Source organism: Myxocyprinus asiaticus, chromosome 10 (genome assembly GCF_019703515.2).
Source record: "Myxocyprinus asiaticus isolate MX2 ecotype Aquarium Trade chromosome 10, UBuf_Myxa_2, whole genome shotgun sequence".
Taxonomy (NCBI): Eukaryota; Metazoa; Chordata; class Actinopteri; order Cypriniformes; family Catostomidae; genus Myxocyprinus; species Myxocyprinus asiaticus.
In genome coordinates this window covers 39,445,549-39,469,449 of record NC_059353.1, presented here as the reverse complement: position 1 = coordinate 39,469,449, position 23,901 = coordinate 39,445,549, and the positions used below count along the sequence as shown (strand labels likewise).

Below are 23,901 nucleotides of genomic sequence, written 5' to 3'. Positions count from 1 at the left end.
TACATGCAAACAACAATAATACATTAATGAAGCTGACCAGCATTGAACCCCAACATACCATCTTGAAACTCCACATTATTTAGCAGTAAATAATGTTATTTACCCTATTTAAAATAGATGTTTAGTGTATTGTGAACATCTGTCATTGCTTTAAACCTCTTATGTTCAGAGTATTACTGAATACTTCCCCCCTCAGCAGTCTATATACTTTCAATTCTTTCTTTATTGCTTATATATCATTCTGTTAATGTGACAATTTCCTCTATAACATTTGCCAATAAAAATTGCCCTCCTATGGACAGAGAGGGCATCCTATTTTTTTTGCCAATATTTTTACCTTTTTTTTTTTTTTTTGTTTGTATCAACCTTTGTTGGATTTCAGAGAGATTTATTTCAATGCAGCTCTTTCCTTTTATTTATTGCCTTTGTCATTGGTTTTCAAGAGTTGTTATTGGGTTGGGTCTTTGTCCCTCCACAGCCTGTCAGCACTCCTGAGCAAAAAAAAAAAAAAAAAAAAAATGTATGCATTGAGCACTACAAGAGGGTCCTTGGTTCAGATGGATTCCAAGGACCGAAACAGACACATGTAACCAGTAGAACAAATGTCCTGCTGTCAGTGGTGATCACATATGGGCCATCATAAGGCTTCTGTGATGCTTTGCCTGCCAAGGCCACTCATGCTTGAATGTCAACAGTGTCTCGTTAAAAGTGCATTTGCTTGCAGCCAGTGCAGCACGATTGCCCGCTGAACAACTCCCTCACAGGTTCTCCGCGCCTTCCCCTTTTTCTTCTCACGAACGCCCATGGCCTCAACTCCTCATAAATGCTTTTATGTAGTTACATTTAAGCCATTGTTCTTTTCAGGTCAGTAGTTAAATACATAAAAATGCAATTACATTCAAATGGAGTCTGTCTGTGTTTTATTCCTAGTTTGCCACCCCTGTACATCTAGATTTATGTGAGGAGCTCTCTTTCTCTGACCTTGGCTGAGATGTTCATGGAAAGCTTATCACTGAAGCTCCTTATTATAATGGCTTAATAACTCATTGAGCAGTGGACTGTTGGTCTTTAAGTGTCATTTCAGTGTGATGGCTTTATGAATGAAGAGCTTTAGCATGTGCTCAGACTGACTGCACACATCTTCACTCATTTTGAACATCAGTAAGTTTCATGTGTATAAGCCATTCAGCAGGTAGAACAAATAATTAAGTCTGATGGGGGATGTAAGGCACCTCTGTTTGTAGTCTTGCATAACCGATTGGCTTGACGATTGGAAAAATGTCTGGTCCAGTTTTCAACTTATTTTTTGCCAAAAACCACATACATAGACAGGAAAGTTCTATCTGATAGACCTTCAAAGTGACCAACCAGAATTTGTTTTCATGTAACATTTAGGGGCAGGTTTAGAGTCCTAAAGACCAACCAATCGTAGCCTGCAAAAACATCAGTCCAAAATACTTCTTCAATGTTACAACAAAATACATTTTATATTGAACTTTTGTGGGTTGCTCCAACATAAGAATCCAACATTTTGCTTTTTGTCAATGTGATAAGAGGGTAACTGATAAATGTTAGAAATGAACTGCCTTTTTCGAATTGAACACAGATGGACCCACAATCTTCTTTCCCAATTTCGATTAAACGAAATGTAGGAATCCATAAAATGTCTTGACAGATCTCTCTCTTAGGTATTGTGTAGCTTTTATCTTGTGGCTTACGTGCCCTCACAAAAGAATAAAGGCATCACTACAGATAACATCTTTACACAACGGTAACAGCAGCAATAACTTTCAGTAAAACTACGAGTAACCATTAAAACCACACCTCTATTTTTCTTACAAGAAGCCTAGTTGCATTGTATTATAGGCAATCTTTGTTCTATTCATCGTAAAGAAAGATCACTTTCTGTTCCCTCTGATTGTTTGTTCAACTTTACTCATCGCAGTTTTTTACCCAGAGAGCATCTCCTTGGTAACGCAGCTAGAGAGGCCAGGCTGTGTGGTGCAGAGAATCACTTTGATGGATAGCGCAGAAGATCACGTATTTGTACAGTGGTGGCAGAAGAAGTTGGCAGAGTCTGGCGTATTATTCCTCATAAGCCCTGCCAGGAGCAGTCCCTCTGTGCCACATGCAGAGCCAGACTGCTGGCAGGAAATGCTGTAAGGCTGGGATGATGTTTTCACACTTTCATTAATAGGTGGCAACATCTATGCGACTGACTTGATCATCTTTGTTGCATTATTAGTCGAGATAAAAGTGTTACAGTGGATTAATTACTGGATTAGAATGGCAGGATTGTTAAAGAAGAGATTGAGCTGATATACAGTATATATATATATATATATATATATATATATATATATATATATATATATATATATATATATATATATATATACATACTCTGAGCACTTTATTAGGAACGCTATGGTCTTAATAAAGTGCCGGATGTGGTCTTATGCTGTTGTAGCCCATATGCCTTAAGGTTGTGAATTCTGAGATGCTATTCTGCTCACTACTATTGTACAGATTTGTTATCTGAGTTACCGTAGCCTTTCTGTCAGCTCGAACAAGTCTGGCCATTCTCTGTTGACCTCTTTCATCAACAAGGCGTTTCCGTCCACAGAACTGCCACTCACTGGATGTTTTGAATTTTTGTTTGTTTTCGGCACCATTCTGAGTAAACTCTAGAGACGGTTGTGCGTGAAAATCCCTTGAGATCTGCAGTTACAGAAATACTCAAACCAGCCCATCAGGCACCAACAAAAATCAACAAGAGATCCCATTTTTTACCCATTCTGACGGTGGATGTGAACATTAACTGAAGTTCCTGACCCGTATCTGCATGATTTTGAGCATCACACTGCTGCCACATGATTGGCTGATTAGATAATCGCATGAATAAGTAGGTGTACAGGTGTTCCTAATAAAGTGCTCAGTGAGTGTATATTTATGTTTTGGTTATTAGAGTTTCTATTGTTAGAATACCAACATGCTAACACCAGTTAAACCTCTTAAACGCTTTCAAATTATGATGTTCGGAGATGCTGCCTTTGTCAAATTGGTTACTTACTGTATAAGGTTCCATTGCAGTTAGGATGCTGTCTTAGAAGTAGGGTTGCCACCTTCAAAGTTGTCAAATATGGGACACCTCCAGTGGTGTCATCCGACTAGTAGAGGGGGTTCCCTCTTGAATGAATTTGCCATCTGACCAGGGTCGATCTGGGCCAGGCTTAAAAATACGGTAAAAATTGTATCCTGTATTGATTTGATACGGAAAGCATCATTTCATCTTTAAATGAATTGACAGTCCCATATTTTTGGGGACAGGTAGCAACCCTTCTTAAAAGACATTTGCCTATGTAGACAGTACAGCAAGGCATGTTAAATTCACTTTAGCATGCTCCAAATACAGACATGTTTCAAGTTTACTGATATGCAGGAATGATGGTGTGTGTACACATATTCCAATGACTGACATAAACTTGGAAAGCCCATTTAACTCAATTTGAGGCCTGTAGCTTTTACAAATCCAATAAGAAGTTAAACAGTCATTGAAATGAGGCCTGATGTGAGGCCAGCTGTTATGGCTGTGTATAGAGACACTTTACTGAACTCAGCACCAGTGCTGGCATCCTAAATGACAGAGAGTGCGTGTGTCTCTCTCTGTGTGTGTGTGTGTGTGTGTGTGTGTGTGTGTGTGTGTGTCCTACCATTCCAGCTGTGTGTCTTTGAAACAAGTAACTTCCTTGCAAATTTGAGCCATGTGAGACCTTGAGATGGAAGATAATAATGTAAAATAATGTAGCCTACACTTAACTGCCCGATTTGGCACAAATATTCTCTTTTATTTATTTATTTATTTATTTATTTTTAATGCTGTAAGGTTAATATGGTAAATATGTTATAAATGCAAATATTAAATCTAAATGTCAAGTGCAGATGAACATATTAAATCTCAATCTTAAATCTAATTCTAAATATTACATTTAAATGTTTAATCTAAATCTGGGACTAAATGTTTAACTAACAAGCAAATCGGTGATGCCTTTAGTTGGTGTAAATGAAGTAATCTAATGAGATGAACCCAAGCAGCTAGTATCAGCCAATGATATGGTGTATAACTTACATCAGTGGTTCTCATTATTTATCATACAAAATTGTTTATACGGGAGTACAAATGTTACAAAATGACCATAAAATAAAAGCACATTTTATTTATTTATTTTAAGTATTAAGGCAATAATTTGCAGTACAGAAGAAAACAAATACACATTACACGTTCTTTCATGTCAACAGCAAAAGATATGGGAAGCGTTTTCTCCTCCCATTTAAACACTGATAAGCATATTTATTGTTCTGTATAGTTTACAAAGGCTATTAGTAGACATTTTGTGCTACATTACATGTCTTTGTGAGATAGTTGTTATTTACTTTTGTATGATCAATTTTGTATGATATCCTAAGAATAATAGGTGCTGACTGACCATATGTAGTCTTCAATTATGGAATCCCTTCCACTTAGGTGATGTGCAGGCATGATGTGATGTACAAGTGAGAAATCGTCTGCATCTTGTTCTTAGAGAAACAGAAAGATTGAGGAATAGAAAAATGCTCTCCTCTCCTTTAAATAAATATTTTACCCCACAATGAACATTCTGTCACGTCGTTGCAAAACCGTAATGTTGTTATTATTATTATTTTAATTTTCTGAATCACAATTTAAAAAAAAAGAATTTGTATGAATTGTGTGCCATACTGTATAACAACAGTTCATAGTGATCAGGGGCTATCAAGCTACAAAAAGAGCTATAAAACACCATATCAGTAGTCCATCTTTGTGCAACTAAATTCTAAGTCATATGATAGTTTTGTTTGAGGAACAGACCGAAATGTTAGGTGTTATTTACTGAAAATCTTCACCCCTGCTCGCTGAAGCTTGCATCTAGTCCTTATCCATGTCCAGATAATTTTTTTTTTTTTTTTTTTTTTTTTTAAAAGCCTGATGGTTCTCATATGTGGTGTGTAGTAACCAAACATAATAAAAGAAAAAAAAATGTATTCTGGACACGAACATGAGCTAAATAGAAGCTTCGGAGAACGACAAGATTATCAGTGAATAACGCCTCAAATTTCAGTCTGCTCCTCGCACATACATTTAGTGTTGCTTCTTGGAATATAACACAAAAGTCATATGGACTACTTTAATGATACTTTTATGGTGGTTTTTATATCTGTTTTGGAGCTTGACAACTATAAACTCTAGTTGTATTGTAATATTCTAATATTCCACCTAAAAAAAAATAAAAGCCTACAGGTTTGAAACGACATAGGGGTGAGTAAATAATGACAGAATATTATTTTTTTGCTGAACTATCCCTTTAACCAATTGGTCTGTCTGAGGACCCCATGCTGGGTTTACTTACCATTGTATTAAATTGTTTTTTCTGATTGTGGCCTCTAGGAAATCACAAGCCATTTGCATTGAACCCTTCCAGCATGTCTGAAGGAGGGAATGCTAACATTAATTTATCTGTTGAGCGACAGGATCCTCAATGCCCTGTAGAGAGAGGGGAAATACACAATAACATCATCTCCAATCATCCGTGGAGTACAGTTTAATCAAGCTTTTGTTAGGCTATTATCAGTTTCAGATGGCCCGTGGTTATTAATATGTCTCATCTGTTCTACTACCACACGGCTAATCTCCTACAGACGTGAATGAGAAATCCACTGCAGTAAATAATGCAAATCTGTTATAAACCTTCTCTGTTTTTGTCCATGCAAGTGAGGATTACTCCAGACATTTGGTTTCAGGGAAATGTTAAGATCATAGTTGTCCACTGTGCCCAAACGGAGACATCTCAATGGTGAAAGCACAGGGGTGGGGAAAATCTGATTGATTTCTCTCTAAATCCGATGATCTATGTGAGACAGTATGATGCATATTAGGGCGAAGGATTGCGTGTCATCTCCCTGCAGATGAAATGTGAAATTACAATCCTTAATTTTGCTGTCCAGAATGTCGGAACTCCAAATCCAGGATGAATCTGACATTGTCTGGGAATGTAATTATTTCCTTTCTTCTGTTTGTGTCTGCTGAGAATAGCCATCTCTCAGAGGAGCAGAAGGAAAAGTCTATTAATAATAGCAATAAGAGTTGGATTTATCTGGCCTCTTTATTAAATGTATAGTTCACCTAAAAGTGAAAATTCCATCATGTACTTACCCATGTCGTTCCAAACTAGTATGACTTTCTTTCTGCCATGAAAAACAATTTTTCCGGTCGCTCTTTTCCATGCAATTACAATGCATGAGAAATAAGGCTTTCAAGGATAATAAAGGATGCAAAAGTACCATAAAAGTTTCATAAAAGAAGTCCATACGACTTGTGTGCTATATCCATAGTCGTTTTGAATTCTTACGATAGCTCTGTGTGAGAAACAGAATAAAATTGTAGTTATTTGTGAACAAATAATTATTAGGGTCTGATCTTTTCAATGAACTAATTTATCCAGTTCACAAAACCGGTCTGAATGATTTGTTCACAAATCAGATTGATATGGTTCTCAAGTTCAACTCACTGACTCATTGATCTGGTCGCAGTGGTTAACAGCTCACTACTGACTACGTTGACATGGACACCAGAAAGAGGATTATTATGAGAAAGTGGGTTATTGCGAGAAAGCAGCGTTCTTGTTTACATACACTGTAAAAGCGGCGTACTCTTTACTCCCATATACATGTGGCTCGGTTAGCAAGCAGCTTTCTCCAGAGCATCGTAATTAACCCGCAACGCTTGTGTAAATAACAAACATGGGATCCGAGGAAGACTTCATTATTTTATTATCTGTTGCTTTGCTTTATTTTCAAATATTCCAGAGTTGTTGCTGTGTTTGTTTCCTTACCTTTCTATGGAGACCTGCAGCGGAACTCTGCTTCAACAGTGGGGTATCCCTTTACGTAAAACTCCGGGATTCCCTCAACGTGTGAGACCGTCAATATTTTACAGTGGTGTTTATAGTGTATGTGCTTTCCCGACTACTTGCAAAAATGTTTGTTGATTTGTTGTTGGGCTCCATCCTATGATGTTTGTTATTCAGTCTGTTCCACGCACATGCACACTCTTCAAAAACCTGTTAGAACGCCACGTATGTGTTTACATGGCCACATAAGCAGCTTTCTCTGGTAGAAACCTAAGTGTGTTAAACCGCTTTCTCTTAATCCCTTAAACGGTGTAAGGAAATCGGCTTTCTCATTTACATAATGTTTCAGAATGCCACTTTCTACAAAAACCCTGGAATAAACTGCTTTCTTATGCACATGTAAACGTGGTCACTGGATTAGATTATCAGTGAACAATTACTTACATTTCTGGCTGTTTATCATACAAATATATCGTATGGCTTCAGAAGAGTGCATGAGTCATATTGACTAAGTTTATGATACTTTAGTGGTACTTTTCCTTATTTTTGGAGGAGTAAAAGCCTCAGTTCCCAAGCACTGTAATTGCACTGAAAAAAACAACCAGTTTTTCCAATTCTTTAAAATGTATATTTTTGTGTTCCACTGAAGAAACAAAGTCATACAGGTTTGGACCATAAGGGTATGTAAATGATAAAAGATGTTCATTTTTAGGTGAACTAATCCCAGTCAGTAAGACCCCCCCATCCCAGGCATTCAGAAGCCAGTTGTGTCTTGATGCTCATTGACCCCACCCATGGGTTTGACTTTACTTTGCTTAAATGAGTTTACATTTACTATATAGTGTGCTGTTCAAAATTGTTCATAATGTTGACAAATTATACATCTGTATAATTTGTCAACACTATATATTAAATGTGAACTAATTTATGCAAAGTGACATCAGTTAGGCACATCAACAGGTTAAAGCACCAGACACGACTGGCTTCTGAATGCCTGGTCTTACTGACCAACCCATTTAAGGGGGAGCTCTCTCATAACAGAAGTAGGCCAGCACTGATACCAAAGGGTCCAAATGAGTCATTGTGTTCAGACACTAAATGATTTTTAATATCATCTTTGCTCACCTTGCTCTCTGCATGTATGGACCCTTATGGTGACACCTGATAGTGACAGGGTCACCTTCACTGTAATGATATGCTAAGAGTTGCCTGCTGACATAGGTCATTAGGTAGTCAATGGTGTGTTATTTTTGCTTTCTGTGTTTTAAAAGAAATTCTGAATGGAGGGGTGTATGTGGACCAGAACAAGTTCCTGTGCCATGCTGATACCATCCACTGGCAGGACATTGTGAAAAACGCCCGCCCTGATCACCTGGTTGTGCCGTCCAATAGCAGCAACTCCTGTGAGTATTGTCCCAATGAGAGAATGAGTCACTGGGAAACTGGCACTTTTTGGGTAACAGTAATGTTCTTATTATTGTAGGTTCATTTATTTCCAATACAGGGAGGACAATTAGCTGCAAAAAGTTCATTTGTGCAGTATTTTATCAGTGAAGCATTTCCAAAGTTTTGTGACAAATTAGTTATACAGTAGATGGACATCCTCATGTTGGAGTACTTAATGGAATAATTTACCCAAAAATGGAAATTCTGTCATAATTTACTCACCCTTATCTCAATTCAAACCCGAAAGAGAGACATAGGTGCAATATTTGTATTCCACAAAAGCACAAATTAGTTTTAAGAGCTTTTGCAGAGAGGAAGATTATCAACGAATAACAAGTTAAATTTGTCTGCTTTTTGAATGTGGTGCATGACTTATAATACATACTATACTTTTAAAACATATAAAATAACAGCACAGGGGTTTGAAACGACATAAGGGTGAGTAAATTATTACATAATTTTCATTTTTGGGAAACTAATTCCTAAGAAAAAAACTAACTGGGCCTCATTCACTTACACCAGGGTGCGAATTATGGGGAGACCCCCCTAATCAAGGCTTGAACCTTCCCGAATGACGTCAAAACAAGATGTTGGAGGGGGGGTCGTAGAATGTACTCATAATCTAAAGCTTTATTTGTAAATATGTAAATTTCTATAGCTCTGCTTGATTTTAAGTTGTAATCTAGGCCACCCCTGAAACGTACTATACCATTGACATTGCCTGAGCAGTTCAAGTGAATGCGTGGGGGGAAAAACCTCATTCAATAACGCTCATTCATTCCGTGCATGGAGTGCAGCGAATGTGTCTAAAATGCTTGTGTACAGTTCAGTTGAATGATACAGTTTCCCCTTTTTAACCTAATGCTGATGATTCAAATGTATGAAGTAAGCTGTCTGCTGAAATTACGTAAAATAACCACAAATCTAACAACAAAGCTGAAATAAAGGTTTGCGTTTTACCTGTCAATCAGACACACTTTGAAGTTGCGTTTGTTACTATAGCAACAATAATAGGCTGTGGGCACATTTTCTCAGAACCATCATTGGTCGGTAGAAAGAAAAAGAAAGAAACAAAACTGTAGCCCTCTATTTGAAATGAAAATAAGATAAATGTCCCCCCGTCAGACAGAATAACATTATTACGAATAATGAATAAATAAAATCAACTCATTTTTCTGTTTTAAATATCCTGATGGCAGTGTTGTAAGAAACAACCCTTCTCACAAATGCACTATTTGAATGAAGAAAAACTTCAATTAAGCCCTATAATGATAGCAAATTATAGCAACATGGAGTGATTTATAAGCAACAAATAAATAAATCCTTCCTTTTTGTACTGAGATTTCAATCACCAATGAAGACAACGAGAGCCAGAGAAAGAGAACAAAGAGGGAAGTTTTTTACTATTTAGTGAAGAAAAGTTAGTTTAAGAGTAGTTCATACGACTTGTGTGCTATATCCATAGTCGTTTTGAATTCTTACCATAGCTCTGTGTGAGAAACAGAACAAAATTGTAGTTATTTGTGAACAAATAATTATTAGGGTCTGATCTTTTCAATGAACTAATTTATCCAGTTCACAAAACCGGTCTGAATGATTTGTTCACAAATCAGATTGATATGGTTCTCAAGTTCAGCTCACTGACTCATTGATCTGGTCGCAGTGGTTAACAGCTCACTACTGACTATGTTTACATGGACATTTAGGTAGTCTATCCATGGAAGTATTGTTTGATTCATTTTTTATTAAATGTATCGGTAACTCGTTACAATAAGGTTGTGTCTTGTGTATACATTAACATTACACAATTAATTAACATGAAGAGTGAACAATATTTTACACCATTTCTAATCATGGTATATGTCAAATTCTACATACACTATTACAGTTTAATATTAAAAATTAGTAATGTAACATCATTAAGAACTAACATGAACTAACAATGAACAATATTGTATGCATACATTAACATAAAAAAAGTTGAACATTTGCGTCAAAAAATATTCATTGTTATTTATTAAACCTAATTTGTACATAATACATGTTACATGTGCATGTGTTAACGTATATAACCTTATAATTAAATCAGAAACCCCAACAACAAAGTGTAGAAGGATCTTGATGGCCAATGTAAATGTTAAAATTAGCCAACTAACCAATTAACCCCACCTACAAGGTGACTGGTTTATCGTCTCAATGATTCAGTTTCATTTAAATTCAGTCTTTACCATGTAGAACTATATGCTCATGCTCTGATCTGTCTTTTAGTCTAGATTTTTTTAAGCCTGTGATGTGGATATGCTTTCTTAAATTCCCTTCACTTTTCTGTACTATAATTTAATGGAATAATTCACTCAACAATGAAAATTTTGTCATCATTTACTTACCCTCATGTAATTCCTAACCAGTATTGCCTTTATTCTAGGGATGTCCCGATAATGATACTATCGGAATCGGGGCCAATACTGCACTCATGTACTTGTACTTGTGCTCGTAAAAATGCTCCGATACCAAAAACCGATACCATCTGACATACAGTTATCACTGCGAAAACATTCAGTGCACAAATTAAAATCACAGTATTTTATAGTGTGATTATTAAACCGCAAAGGCTGCGATTTAATGAGAAAAATATATAATTTGCAGGTGATGTGCTCTTCAAAGTTAATAGATCTTGTTTTAAGAATGTTTGAATGTAAATGTGAAGCCAGCTGCTCATACCAAGGAGCTCTAAAACATTATGAGCATCGCACGCACTGTTTGTAGCAGATGACAGCGAGCAGAGCGCTAATTCACTATATAGTATGTGGCACATACAGACTACATATTTATTAAATTAAATAGCAGCCTTTTGCAGTTTAATAATCCCGCTGTGTCAAGACGTGACCTGCTTTTCCAGAGGTGAGAAGCTACCATCCAAAACACACAGAAACGAAAAGGTCTTCACTCCAAAATACAAGCTTCCGCCAAAATAAAAGCTTGATTTAATTGGAAAAAAAGTATGACAGAAATATATCACTACTGTCCATACAGGGTGCCCCAGGGTGCCCCCCCACCTCCCAAAAAACAAACTATTTACTTACTTATTTGTAGCAAGTTGTTGCTAATGATGACATCACAGTGATGTCATGTTGTTGTTTACAAAAAGTTGTAGAAGTACACCAAAAATCATGCACATGCCTTTATGCATTTTTAAGATATGAGCAATCAAACTTAGTGGCTCCATTTTTTGGGGTCCACCCTGTAGTTATGTTATATTCACTGTAATACTACTACCAGAACTAATAATGATAATAAATCAATAATAATTATCTTATATTTAAGGAATATATCACATTTGTGGTGCTCTGATGTGCAGCACTTTATTTGACAAAACTAACTCTAATGTTGTATTTGTTTACAGTTTTAATGAATCCATGTAATTTAGACCCCATTTTGATGATAACATTTAAATAAATTGTTAATTTGAAAAAAAAAAAAAAAAAAAAAAAAAAAAGAAAAAAACATATATCATATCGGCGAGTATCAAAAAGGAAGTATCGGTACTAGTGCTTGTTCTCCAAAAAATGGTATCGGAACATCCCTGCTTTATTATGTGGAACACAGGTTTTGCAGAAATTTTACATTGCTTTTTTGCATACAGTGAAAGCATATCATGACCAGGGGCTTTCAAGAACAACAAATCACAAAAAACAAACAAAAAATGTGTCTGTGCAAATCTATATTCACTATATTTGGAGTTCCCTGAAGCCAAACTACAGGTTTGTGTGAGGAACAGGCAGAATAATAATTATTCAGTCACTATCACTGAAAACAATAGGTTGCCAGACATGACGTTTGACTTCACTGACATCTTTTGTGGTCCTTTTTTTGGTGCTTTTCTTGTCTTTTTGGAGCTAAAAAGTGTGAATCATCATTTTCATTGTATGAAGGTGACAGAATAGTGAGTAAATTATGACAGAATTTTCATTTTTAAATATTCTTTTAAGAAAGGAAGTGGCCCAGCCCCCATTACAAAATTAAATAAAAGTTTACAGTGAACAATAGAGAAATTGAGAGGATATAAGCAGAAAAACAGGAACTGAGTGTGAAAAGTTAGTGAACAAAATGGTACCAGGATGGATGGGGAGATGTGTGAGAAGTGCCTGGCCCATGCAGTAAAAGAGAATAAGCCACTTACTCTTACTCTTAACTGAAGTGGAACAGGGACAGATGACAACATTCCATCAGTCAGCCATGCTCACACTGCAATTACCCAACACTCAATTAAGCTTGGGTGGCAGAACGTATAAAGAGGCAGAAAAAAGGAAACAGTCCAGCAGATGAGTGTAACAAAGCCATAGGGGCCATCTCCTCTGGAGCAGAGAGGATAAGGGCAGAGCTCTGTAAGAATATTGCTCTGTCAGTCAGTGATGACTCTTACCCACCTCACCAGAACAGTGGCAGTGTGAAAGAATGGAGTTCTGTTCTAAAACCATCCTAGTCTTATAGAATCACGTTACTAATAATTTTTTCAAATTATTTTTATATGGCTCAGGGTACGAGTCTTGAAGTGCGTGTGTGTTGACACGTGAGCCAAAATTGTCATAGAAGCACCACAAAATGACACGGTTTCTTCAGAAATTCTCTTATCATTTACTCAGCCTCATGCCACCCCAGATGTAGATGACTTTCTTTCTTCTGCTGAACACAAACAAAGATTTTTAGAAGGTATCTTAGCTCTGTAGATCCATACAATGCAAGTGAATGTTTGCCAGAACTTTGAAGGTCCTAAAAGCAGCATAAAAGTAATCCATATGACTCCAGTGTTTAAATCTATATCTTCAGAAGCTTTTTGAGAGCTGTGGGTGAAAAACATCAATATTTAAGTATATTTTTACTATAAATCTCCACTTTCACATTCTTTTGTTTTTGGCATTTCACAGTCTTTGTGCATATCGCCACCTACTGTTTATAGTTTTGGGTGAACTATCCCTTTATCTTGCTTTTAGCGCTACACTGTGGACATTTTACCTTGTAAATGACACACTATGTGTAAGAACCACATATTATCATTTTTCAAAAATGTTGCCACTGTCATGTAATTTTCATGAAATCAGGCTGGCAGTAACTTTATGGATGGTAGAATACACACTTAGATAAAGACAAATCAAGCTCCGTCCTACATTTTATTTGTTGGATTTCCTGTATCCCTAGAAAGACCTCTGAAATAAAACAGGTTAAGAATGACATTTCACATTGACTAAGTACTAATATGTTGTTGTTGTTTTGGTTGCAGGTCAAAGGTGTCATAGAGTTTGTAATGGACGGTGCTGGGGGCCAAAGGAGGACCAATGTCAGAGCTGTGAGTCACAATAATGTTCATAGTCTGATATTTGTATGTATTAGTGGTAAGTAGTCATTAAGTGGATTATTTTTCCAAAGTGATTTACAGTAGACTTACAGTAGTCACAATCTCCCTGGAGCAATCTTGGGTTAAGTGGCAATAGGTCATGAATCATCCCTTGCAGGGATTGAATTTGCAACCTTTCAATTACCTGCCTGAATTTTGTACCACTATACCATCATTCTTTTGATGTTCAGAGATTTTCAATCATTTTATCATTTGAATATAAAATAATATTAAGTTCACATGACAGAGCAATGGCCTAGTGTTTAGTACATTTGTGCCAATAAGCCACTCGAAGCCATACATTACAGAGATTTTATCATGTTTCGCTTCACACTGTGCCAAAAAAAAAAAAAAAAAAAAACAATTTCATATGATTTTACCACCATTAAGGGGGTTGTACTTGTGATAAACCCATTTTAAAACCACTGCAATACACAGTATTATGTGGCATATTGCTTAATTTTATAATTTCATAATATACAACAGTTAGTTCCGGTCCTCGAATCTGATTGGACGAGAGACGTTCCATGAGTACTGATGGTCTCACACCATCAGCACTCGGACGCTTCACTGTGTGTATCACTCCGCTTGTGTTCGTGCTATTCTAACTAAAGTGTAAGAGCAGTGCAGATGTGTTAAGAGCCATCTGTCATCATATTTTAGCCAGCAGGTGGAGGCAAAAGACCATTTTTGTGTGTAATATGAGCCAGTTGGTGACGTGAAGTGAGTCAGCATCAGTCAGTGTTTACATACAACAGCACTACATGATCGCTCGTATTACTACTACACTACTAAAAATAGGAAATAGCTTTAAATGGCTTTAAACTAACAACTTCAGCATTAAGGCTCATCACAACTGAGAGACACAACAGACTGATTAATTACACAAACCCAAGGCACTTACATCTTACTGGAATTTCCACATTGGAGAGGACAAAATGGTGGAGGACATTGCGGTTTCTATAGTGAAAGACTCTTGCGCACCGGCTACTGCAAAATAGAGAGGAATACCCTCTGCTTGGATGGCTATTTTTCCACTGAGAAAATAGGATGCATTTCACCAAAATTACATTATCTTCAGAAAGCTGACTACACTACAGCATCATCAACAGGTGATCGCACATGCTCCATCTTTCTCTCTCTCACACACACATCCTTGTTTCTCCAGTAACATGTTAAAAACAGCCAAAGCTGTGATACTAGTATGTAAAGTGGCAGGCAAGGATGGAGGATCTAAATGCAGCTTTTAATGTAAACAAAAGATGAACAAGGTATCTCAGAATAAAATGAACAAAACAAAGGGAACCAGGTACAGAACATGAAAATACATGTGAAGACTGACAAACTAACCAGAGGAAACAAGGGCTAAATACACAAGGGAAAATGAGGAACACCTGGGGAAACAATCAGAGAGAACCAATAATGAAATAAAACTACAAAGGACTACAAAACTAATACAGGAAACAGGCACAGGAAACACGAAAGGGGAACTAAACAAGAATTTCAACATAAAAGTCTAGACAAAAACAGGGAATACATGACAGAGCCCCCCTTTAAGGAGCATATTCCAGATGCTACACAAACAAACAAAATTGTCCATGGGGTGTGGGGGGGCACAGAGGGCAAACAGGCAGTTCAAGGGGGCACAAGGGGTAAGGGAAGCAGAGGAACAAGGCAAATTCAGGGAGGCTTGAGACCAAGGTGGAGCTGGAGGGATGGAGAGCCAGGCCGACAATACAGGCTCGGAGGACCAAGCAGGAGCCAGATGTTCAGGGGGCTGAGGTGGAGCTGGGGGCTTGGAAGACCGAGGCAGAGCCGGTGGGAGTGAGGACCAAGGAGACCAGAGCAGATCAGGTGGATGGCCAGGAGACCAAGGAGACCAGAGCAGATCAGGCAGGTGGCCAGGAGACCAAGGAGACCATAGCAGATCAGGTGGGCGGCCAGGAGACCAAGGTGACCAGAGCAGATCAGGTGGATGGCCAGGAGACCAAGGAGACCAGAGCAGATCAGGCAGGTGGCCAGGAGACTAAGGAGACCATAGCAGATCAGGCGGGCGGCCAGGAGACCAAGGTGACCAGAGCAGATCAGGCGGATGGCCAGGAGACCAAGGTGACAAGAGCAGATCAGGCGGATGGCCAGGAGACCTAGGAGACCAGAGCAGATCAGGTGGATGGCCAGGAGACCAAGGAGACCAGAGCAGATCAGGCGGGCGGCCAGGAGACCAAGGAGACCAGAGCAGATCAGGCGGGTGGCCAGGAGACCAAGGAGATGACCTCAAGGTGGGGACTGGGTCAGGAGTTCTTGTAGGCAGCCGCAGGGCCAGGACAGGGTTAGGAGGTCTGGGAGGTGGCCGCAGGGCCGAGACAGGGTCAGGAGGCCTGGGAGGCAGCCACAGGGCCGAGAAAGGGTCAGGAGGCCTGGGAGGCGGCCACAGGACAGGGACTGGGTCAGGCGGCAGAGCCGCTGTAAGAGGAGTCACTGGTAAGGTGGACGGAACCGCTGTAAGAGGAGTCTCTGGTAAGGTGGACGGAACCGCTGGAGGAAGAGTCTCTGGACGAGCGGGCGGAGCCATTGGAGGAATAGTCTCTGGGGGAGCGGGCGGAGCCACTGGAGGAATAGTCTCTGGGGAAGCGGGCGGAGCCATGGAAGACTCTGTGGGTGGAGCCAGGAGAGGCTCGAGGGGTGAAGCCATGGAAGGCGGAGCCGTGGGAGGCTCGAGGAGCGAAGCCAAGGAAGGTGAAGCCATGTGAGGCTCGAGACAAAGAGTCCTGGATGACTGGGAAATGATCTCCGTGGTCGTGAACATTGGAAGAGACTCGGGAACGACCTCTGTGGTCGTGAACACTGGCAGTGACTCGGGAACGACCTCTGTGGTCGTAAACACTGGCTGAGACTCTGAGACGACCTCTGTGGTCGTGAGCATGGGCAGAGACTCGGGAACGACCTCTGTGGTCGTGAACACTGGCAGTGACTCGGGAACGACCTCTGTGGTCGTAAACACTGGCTGAGACTCTGAGACGACCTCTGTGGTCGTGAGCATGGGCAGAGACTCGAGAACGACTTTTGTGGTCATGAGCATGGGCAGAAACTTGGGAACGATCTCTGTGGTCGTGTACATGGGCAGATACTGGAAAACAACCTCCGTGGTCATGTACATGGGAACAGACTTGGGAACAGAAGCCTTTCTTCTCCTCCTCCTCCTCCCAGCCGAGGCTGGCAACGCTGGCTCTGGGACGGACGAGACTGGCAATGCTGGCTCTAGGACGGACGAGGCTGACAGTTCCAGCAAAGTTCCAGAGCCTTCTCCACATATTCGTAGAGTGTCCAGTGAGGATCAGCCAGAGGCATTAGTTCCTTCAGTGCACTATTCAGATCGGACCAGAAGAAAACTACCAAAGAGCAGTCTGGAGAGTGCACTAAATTCACTAGCTCTAAAAACTCACAGACGTGATCCTCAACTGGACGGTCCCCTTGCTTAAGGAGCAGAATTCTGACAGCCACTAAATCCATTTTTGGTCAGTCATTCTATAACATGGCAGGTGAGGACGGAGGATCTAAATGCAGCTTTTAATGTAAACAAAAGATGAACACGGTAACTCAGAATAAAATGAAAACAAAACACAGGGAACCAGGTACAGAACATGACATTACATGTGAAGTCTGACAAACTAACCAGAGGAAACAAGGGATAAATACACAAGGGAAAACAAGGAACACCTGGGGAAACAATCAGGGAGAACCAATAATGAAATAAAACTACAAAGGACTACAAAACTAACACAGGAAACAGGAACTAAACAAGAATTTCAACATAAAAGTCTAGACAAAAACAGGGAATACATGACATAGTAGTTCTGAAGTGATGTTTTTGAGAGGCTTGGACGCATCATTTGTTGAACCAGCAATGGCAGATTCTGATCTGTCGCGTAAGAAAGTAGTTCCAAGCACAAATGCGTTTTTTTGTGACCGTACTCAGTTTTTCCAAATTTTTTATTAAACTGTTGTATATAAGCAATATCACACTCTCAGTCATGCTTTATGGCCCTAAATCAGCACTGCTGTGATTACCCACGACCTGCAGCCAAATCACAGCAGTGCTGATGTAGGGCCATATCGCACTCTTGCTCATGTGATATTGCTTAATTATTTCAAAATGTTTTCAATAGCATTACTTCTCAAAAAAGTACAAAAAAATCAAAGTATCTCTCAGAAACAACTTTTATTCATCGATATAATATGTAGACTCTGCAGAGACAGCAGGCAGAGAGAGGTGAAAAGTCATTCCAGTCTGTAAGAGTTCTCCAGCTTTCTCTCTGAAGGTCTGGAGACGGCACCTCCAGCAGGCCGTGGCATACTGCTGGCCTCTCAGTGGAACATAATTTCAGAAAGAGATGGGAAGCCTGACTCTCTCCCTTTCCTCTCACCCATAGCTGCGGAAATCAGCTGCACTTAAAACATGCTGAGATTAATTACTTCAGTCTTCCCCTCTCTATTTCAGGTTTCTTCTCAACAAGCTTGATCATAACTCACCATATCTCTGATTTCCCTTGACGTGCTCTCATAATGGCGTCAAATGCACTAAGTCAGACTGCTCGAAAACATGTCATTACCTCCTCTTGAAAAGCTTGCTAATGCAGTTGTACAAAACACCCCACAAATATTGTGTATGCTAATAACACAGGCTACCATTTTAGACTAGCATTAATTCTTATGCCAGTCTATGCTGGTTTGTTCTGGTGAAGCTGGTCGAACAGCATGACTTTTCTGGTGAAGCTGGCTGACCAAAGATATCTTGCTGGTTAAGTTATTTAAAGGGATAGTTCACCTCAAAATAAATATTTAAAGGGATTTTCATCCCAGAATGAAAATTTTGTCGTCATTTACTCACCCTCATGTCGTTCCAAACACGTACGACTTTCTTCCGAAACACAAAAGGAGATATTTAGCAGTATGTCCGAACTGCTCTGTGATTAGTCACCATTCAAGACAAGTAATTTTAGGGTATGTTCACACTTGGCAGGTTTGGTTCGATTAAAACTAACTCTGGTGCGATTGCTCTGTTAGTGCGGTTCATTTGAACAAGTGTGAACGCTGCCACCCGAACCTTGGTGCGCACCAAACAAGCGGACCGAGAACACCTGAATAGTGGGTCTCGGTCCGCTTCCAAACGAACTCTGGTGCCGTTCGATTTATATATGAAGACATCTAAACGGACCAATAACAGGAAGTAATTTGCCTAATACTGACCTCAGGCATACCTGGTTCTTCTCATCATAGGAGATATGTTGCCCATTACAGTTTGGTACAGGCGTCGGAACCGCCGTCAACCGTCCTTGCAGCATGTCTTCATTAGAGTGTGCAATGGAGGAATTCCTGGCGCTGTTTTGACTTCTTCATGCATTTTATTAGCTCTTCGTTTGTTCTCAGCTGGGAAAAATACCACCATATATACATATATACATCCAATGAGCGCATTTAGCCCAGCAGTCAGCATTGTTTTGGATGTTTGGCAAGTTCCGTCGCAAAATACATGTCATAAAAGCTGTCCAATCAGGCTGTGACCTTATCCTGATGCCTTTTATTTTCTATCTTTAGGTTCAGTGTTAAAAATGCCAGTGTGAACGCTAAGTGAACCAGGACTAAATGTATAATTTTCTTTTTTGGTCCAGACCAAGAGAACCAAGAGAACCGAACTACAAGTGTGAACACACCCTTATTTGAATAGCGCTTTTCACAACAGGGGTTATGTGCAGTACAGGTCATGGTTTAAAATGAGTAAACTAAGTGTTAAGGGCCAGTGTTTATACAAAGATTTTGTATGAAATGTAAGATTAATGACTAATATCTATGAAGTTCAGCCTGGATTAACTGCAGAAGTTCACATTGATGCATTGGGCTTTGTTAGTTGGCTGATGAAGGCTTTTGTTGGCAAATAATTGAATGTCTATGTATTCCATTTTAAGAGAGTAGTCCATCATTAGACCAAGGTGATGCAGGCAGAGATCAGTGAGGTGCATCGCAGTTCAACCAGCAGGTCATTTCGGTGAGGTCTATCATAAGTCCAAGGTTCAGGCAGTGGCATATGAAGTATCCCATGTCTTATGGTTGGAGTTGGCATCAGTTCATCACCTGAAGTCCATCGTAATAGACTGAAGTGATGTCTGGCTGGCACCGGCTGCGTTTAGTCATCATCACTCTGAGACACATAGCAGTGGAGTCCGACACCAAGCAGGAACGGAGGTGGATCTGGCCGGCTCTAGTAACCTTGGTATATGAATCCTGAGGTTGAGCCATGAAACAAATAGAATAATATTAGCGAAGATGCCATTCAGTTTTTTTGCAGAGTTATAGAGCATGATAAATGTTTCTGGTTCCAGCAGATCTAACTAAAGCAGCCTAATTGGGAGTTGATGGATAAATTAGGTGTATGCCTGGCTAAATAGATGAGTCTATAGTCTAGACTTAAATTGAGTGAGCGTGTCAACATCCCGAACAGTGCGAGGAGTTAATAATATTAAGAAGAGGTTCTGAGATTACAGGGAATATCTCTTTTAAGAGCTAAATTGATGTTGGATCTAACATACATGTTGTGGCTTTTGATTTTTCAATAAGTTTTGTTAGCTCTTCATGACCTATGACAGCGAAGGATTGAAGTTGCTTGTGAGGAAAATTATGAGATACTGTTTTCTGTGGTACTGTGACAGACGATTACATAATTCCAATTTTATTTCTGATTATTTCAATTTTCTCAGTAAAGAAATTCATGAAGTCATTACTGTTGTGCTGCTACGGAATATCTGGTTCAGTCGAGGCTTTATTCTTAACCAATTTAACCACAGTACTGAATAAACACCTAGGATACTTGTGGTTATTTTTTATGAGTTTGCTAAAATATGCTGACCTTGCAGCTTTTAGTGCCTGTCTGTAGCTACAGACACTATCCTTCCATGCACCGCGAAATACTTCAAATTTTGTATTCTTCCACTTGCGTTCCATTTTCTGAGCTGCTCTCTTGAGAGCATGAGTGTGATCATTGTACCATGGCGTGGGGCTTTTTTCTTTAATTTTGTTTAATCGAAGGGCGGCGTTACTATCAAAAGTGCTAGAGAAGACTGTATTTATATTTTCTGTTATTACATCAAGTCTTTTTAGAGTTTTAGGCTAACTGAGTATATGAGATAAATCTGGAAGATTTAGTAGTGAAACTATCTTTAGTGGTCGAAAGAATAGTTCTACCTGAACGATAGCGTGGTGTAGATTGAGTAACATTAGCTGATCACAGCATACAAGATATGAGGTAATGATCTGAGATGTCATCGCTCTGTGGCAGAATTTCTATAGTATCAATATCAACTCCATATGACCTAGCGTATGATTATGGTGATGAGTTGGTCCTGTCACATTTTGTCTGATTCCAAGAGAGTTTAGAATATCGATTAATGCTAATCCCAATGTGTCATTTTCATTATCTATGTGAATGCTGAAGTCATCAACAATTAAATCTCTATCCACAGTTAATACTATATCTGATAGAAAATTTGCAAATTCACCAAGGAAATCAGAATACGGCCTGGGTGATCTTTGTACTGTAGCAAGTGCAAAAGACGACAGAGATTTTTTAATTGTATCTGACGGTGTCACATTAAGCATTATTAGTTCAAATGACTTAAACTTATATCTTTTCCTCTGAGTAGCACCAAAAGCTTCACTGTAAATTGCAGCAACTCCAACTTGACTGTCTCAGACAAGGAGGCAACCGAGATTCATCCTCCACCACCTGGATTGAGGCGAGTCACTACGCCACCACGAGGACTTAGAGCACATTGGGAATTGGGCATTCCAAATTAGGGAGAAAAGGGGAGAGAAAAAAAAAAACAAACTAATATATTCATCTGGTTTAAGCCAGGTTTCAGTCAAACAGAGCACATCCAAACTATGATCTGTAATAATTTCATTTACAATTAGTGCTTTGGTTGAAAGAGATCTAATGTTTAGGAGCCCTACCTTTATTTGATGTTTATCTTCTATTTTTATTTTTTATTTTCAAATTTTACCTTAAGGGGTTTGTGTTTGGTAGTTCAAGGAACAGACACAGTCTCTATGTGATATCTAGGTGAAACAGTCCCTATGTGTTTTTGTTTATGTGACCTGTGTGACGTCTCAAGGCAGCTAGCAGATGTTCGGATTAGACAGTTGGTCTGCTTCCTGACCTGGGCCCCAGTTATTCAAATATTATCACTATTAAAACTATGAGCCAAATTACTAAAGAGGAGAGCGGCACCTTCCCTGCTCTTTAGCAGGTCAGGTCTACCCCAAAAAACTCTTCCAATTGTCTATAAATCCTATGCTACTCAGACATTCAGCCTTTCAGTGACACTAATCTACTATAAACCTCATCACCACGACAAGCAGGGAGAGGGCTAGAGCATATTACAGTGTCTGACATCGTTTTTGCAAGTTCACACACCTCTTTAACATTATCTTTAGTGATCTCTGACTGGCAAAGCCGGACATCGTTAGTGCTGACATGAACAATTTTAGAAAATCTACGTTTAGCATTAGCCAGCACTTGTAAATTTGATCTGATGCCAGATGCTCTGGCACAAGAAATGCATTTAACAATAGTGGCTGGAGTCTCTATTTCCACGTTCCTTACAACAGAATCACCTATTACTCAGACTCTTTCAAAATGATTCTCAGTGGGTGCATCAATGAGTGGGGAGAATCGATTGGAAACCCTAACAGGAACAGGGGAGTGGTGTCGCTTTGCTGAGCGAGTATGCCACCGACACATCACCAAAACACCCTTCTGCGGGGGCTCTGCAGCCGAAAGTGTGTGTGTTGCTCGCTGTGTGTGTTCTACCTGCATCCGAAACAGTATCTACCGGCTTCTCTTTCTCACTGACCTCCACTAGTGTTCAGATGCGTGCCTCTAACTCATTAACCTTCTCCGTCAGCCTGACTAATTCCTTACATTTATCACATGTAAACCCCTCACTGCTGACGGAAGAAGCGGTCACACTTTATGTTAGGTGGCCTTATCTACTATGTACGAACATTAAATACATACAAGACTATGTATTTACAGTGTAACTACATGTTGTTCTGCAAAATGTCCACATTTGCTGCTAGTGAGGTTGAGGTACGGGTAGGTTTAGGAGTAAGTGTAGGGTTAGAATTGGGGGTTAGAGTTAAGTTTTGGGGTAAGGGTTGGATTAGGGTTAGTGGTAAATTTAACAGTGTAACTAAAATGTAATTAAATGCAGGTACTTTAAATGTAATTACAATGCAACATGTATGTACATAATAAGTACATCGAATCACATGGTTAAGTACATAGTAGTTAAGGCCACCTAATATAAAGTGGGTCCGAAGAAGCTATAGTATACCTGTGGCATGCAATGCAGGAAGCAATAGTATAAGCGGATGCCATGACTTACCGCAATTGTTTGTTGTTGTTGTTGTTATGGTTGGTCTTAAACGGTGAGGGTTTGAAATCGATGTGAATCCCTCACGCAGTTGTTTGCTGTTGTTGTGTTAGTTCCTGATCAGCAGATGTTTGAGTTTGATGCAATAATCTCTGTAAAACACAGAGGATAAAATGAATGCACGCAGCCGAAATGTGAGGTGTAGACAAGCAGAAAAAAGAAAACGGGTGCGAGTGGTAATATACATACAGTTGAAACAGTAGAAAAGCAGAAAAGAAATGAAGCACACGGTAAAATAAAACAATGAGCATAGAGGAATAAGCAATGCTAGCAAGCTACAAACAAGCATACTCGTGCAGCATGCTGGCAGCAACCAGAACAGGAAACAGGAAAAGTGGAAGAGCATTCACTTTCATTGTCATTCTATTCCATACAAAATGTAGGGCTTTACTGGTTTAGATCAGTGTTACTATCAGAAATAATTGGTAATTATTTCTTTAGTTATTAATTAATATTTAAATTAATTAGTTGAATCTAACTCATTAAAACCTCATATGGGGCTCCAGTAAATGTAGTGCGCTACGTTTAGGAGCGGGTTTGTTTATTAGCAATAATTAATAATTATCAAATATAATTATTAATTATTAAATTCAATAGAACATTGATGAGAATCAGTGTTAGCTTTTTTAATCCTTTAAATCAACAATTA

General features: G+C 39.2%; 1 protein-coding gene across 1 annotated transcript in view; it reads left to right on the top strand.

The window, feature by feature from the left end:
- erbb4b (erb-b2 receptor tyrosine kinase 4b) overlaps positions 1-23,901 on the top strand; it is a 583,317-nt gene that overhangs the window by 373,039 nt on the left and 186,377 nt on the right. Inside the window, exons 4-5 of the mRNA XM_051707947.1 lie at positions 8,198-8,329; positions 13,651-13,716. Of these exons, the coding sequence (XP_051563907.1) occupies positions 8,198-8,329; positions 13,651-13,716 (198 nt within the window). The remainder of the gene's footprint in view (positions 1-8,197; positions 8,330-13,650; positions 13,717-23,901) is intronic.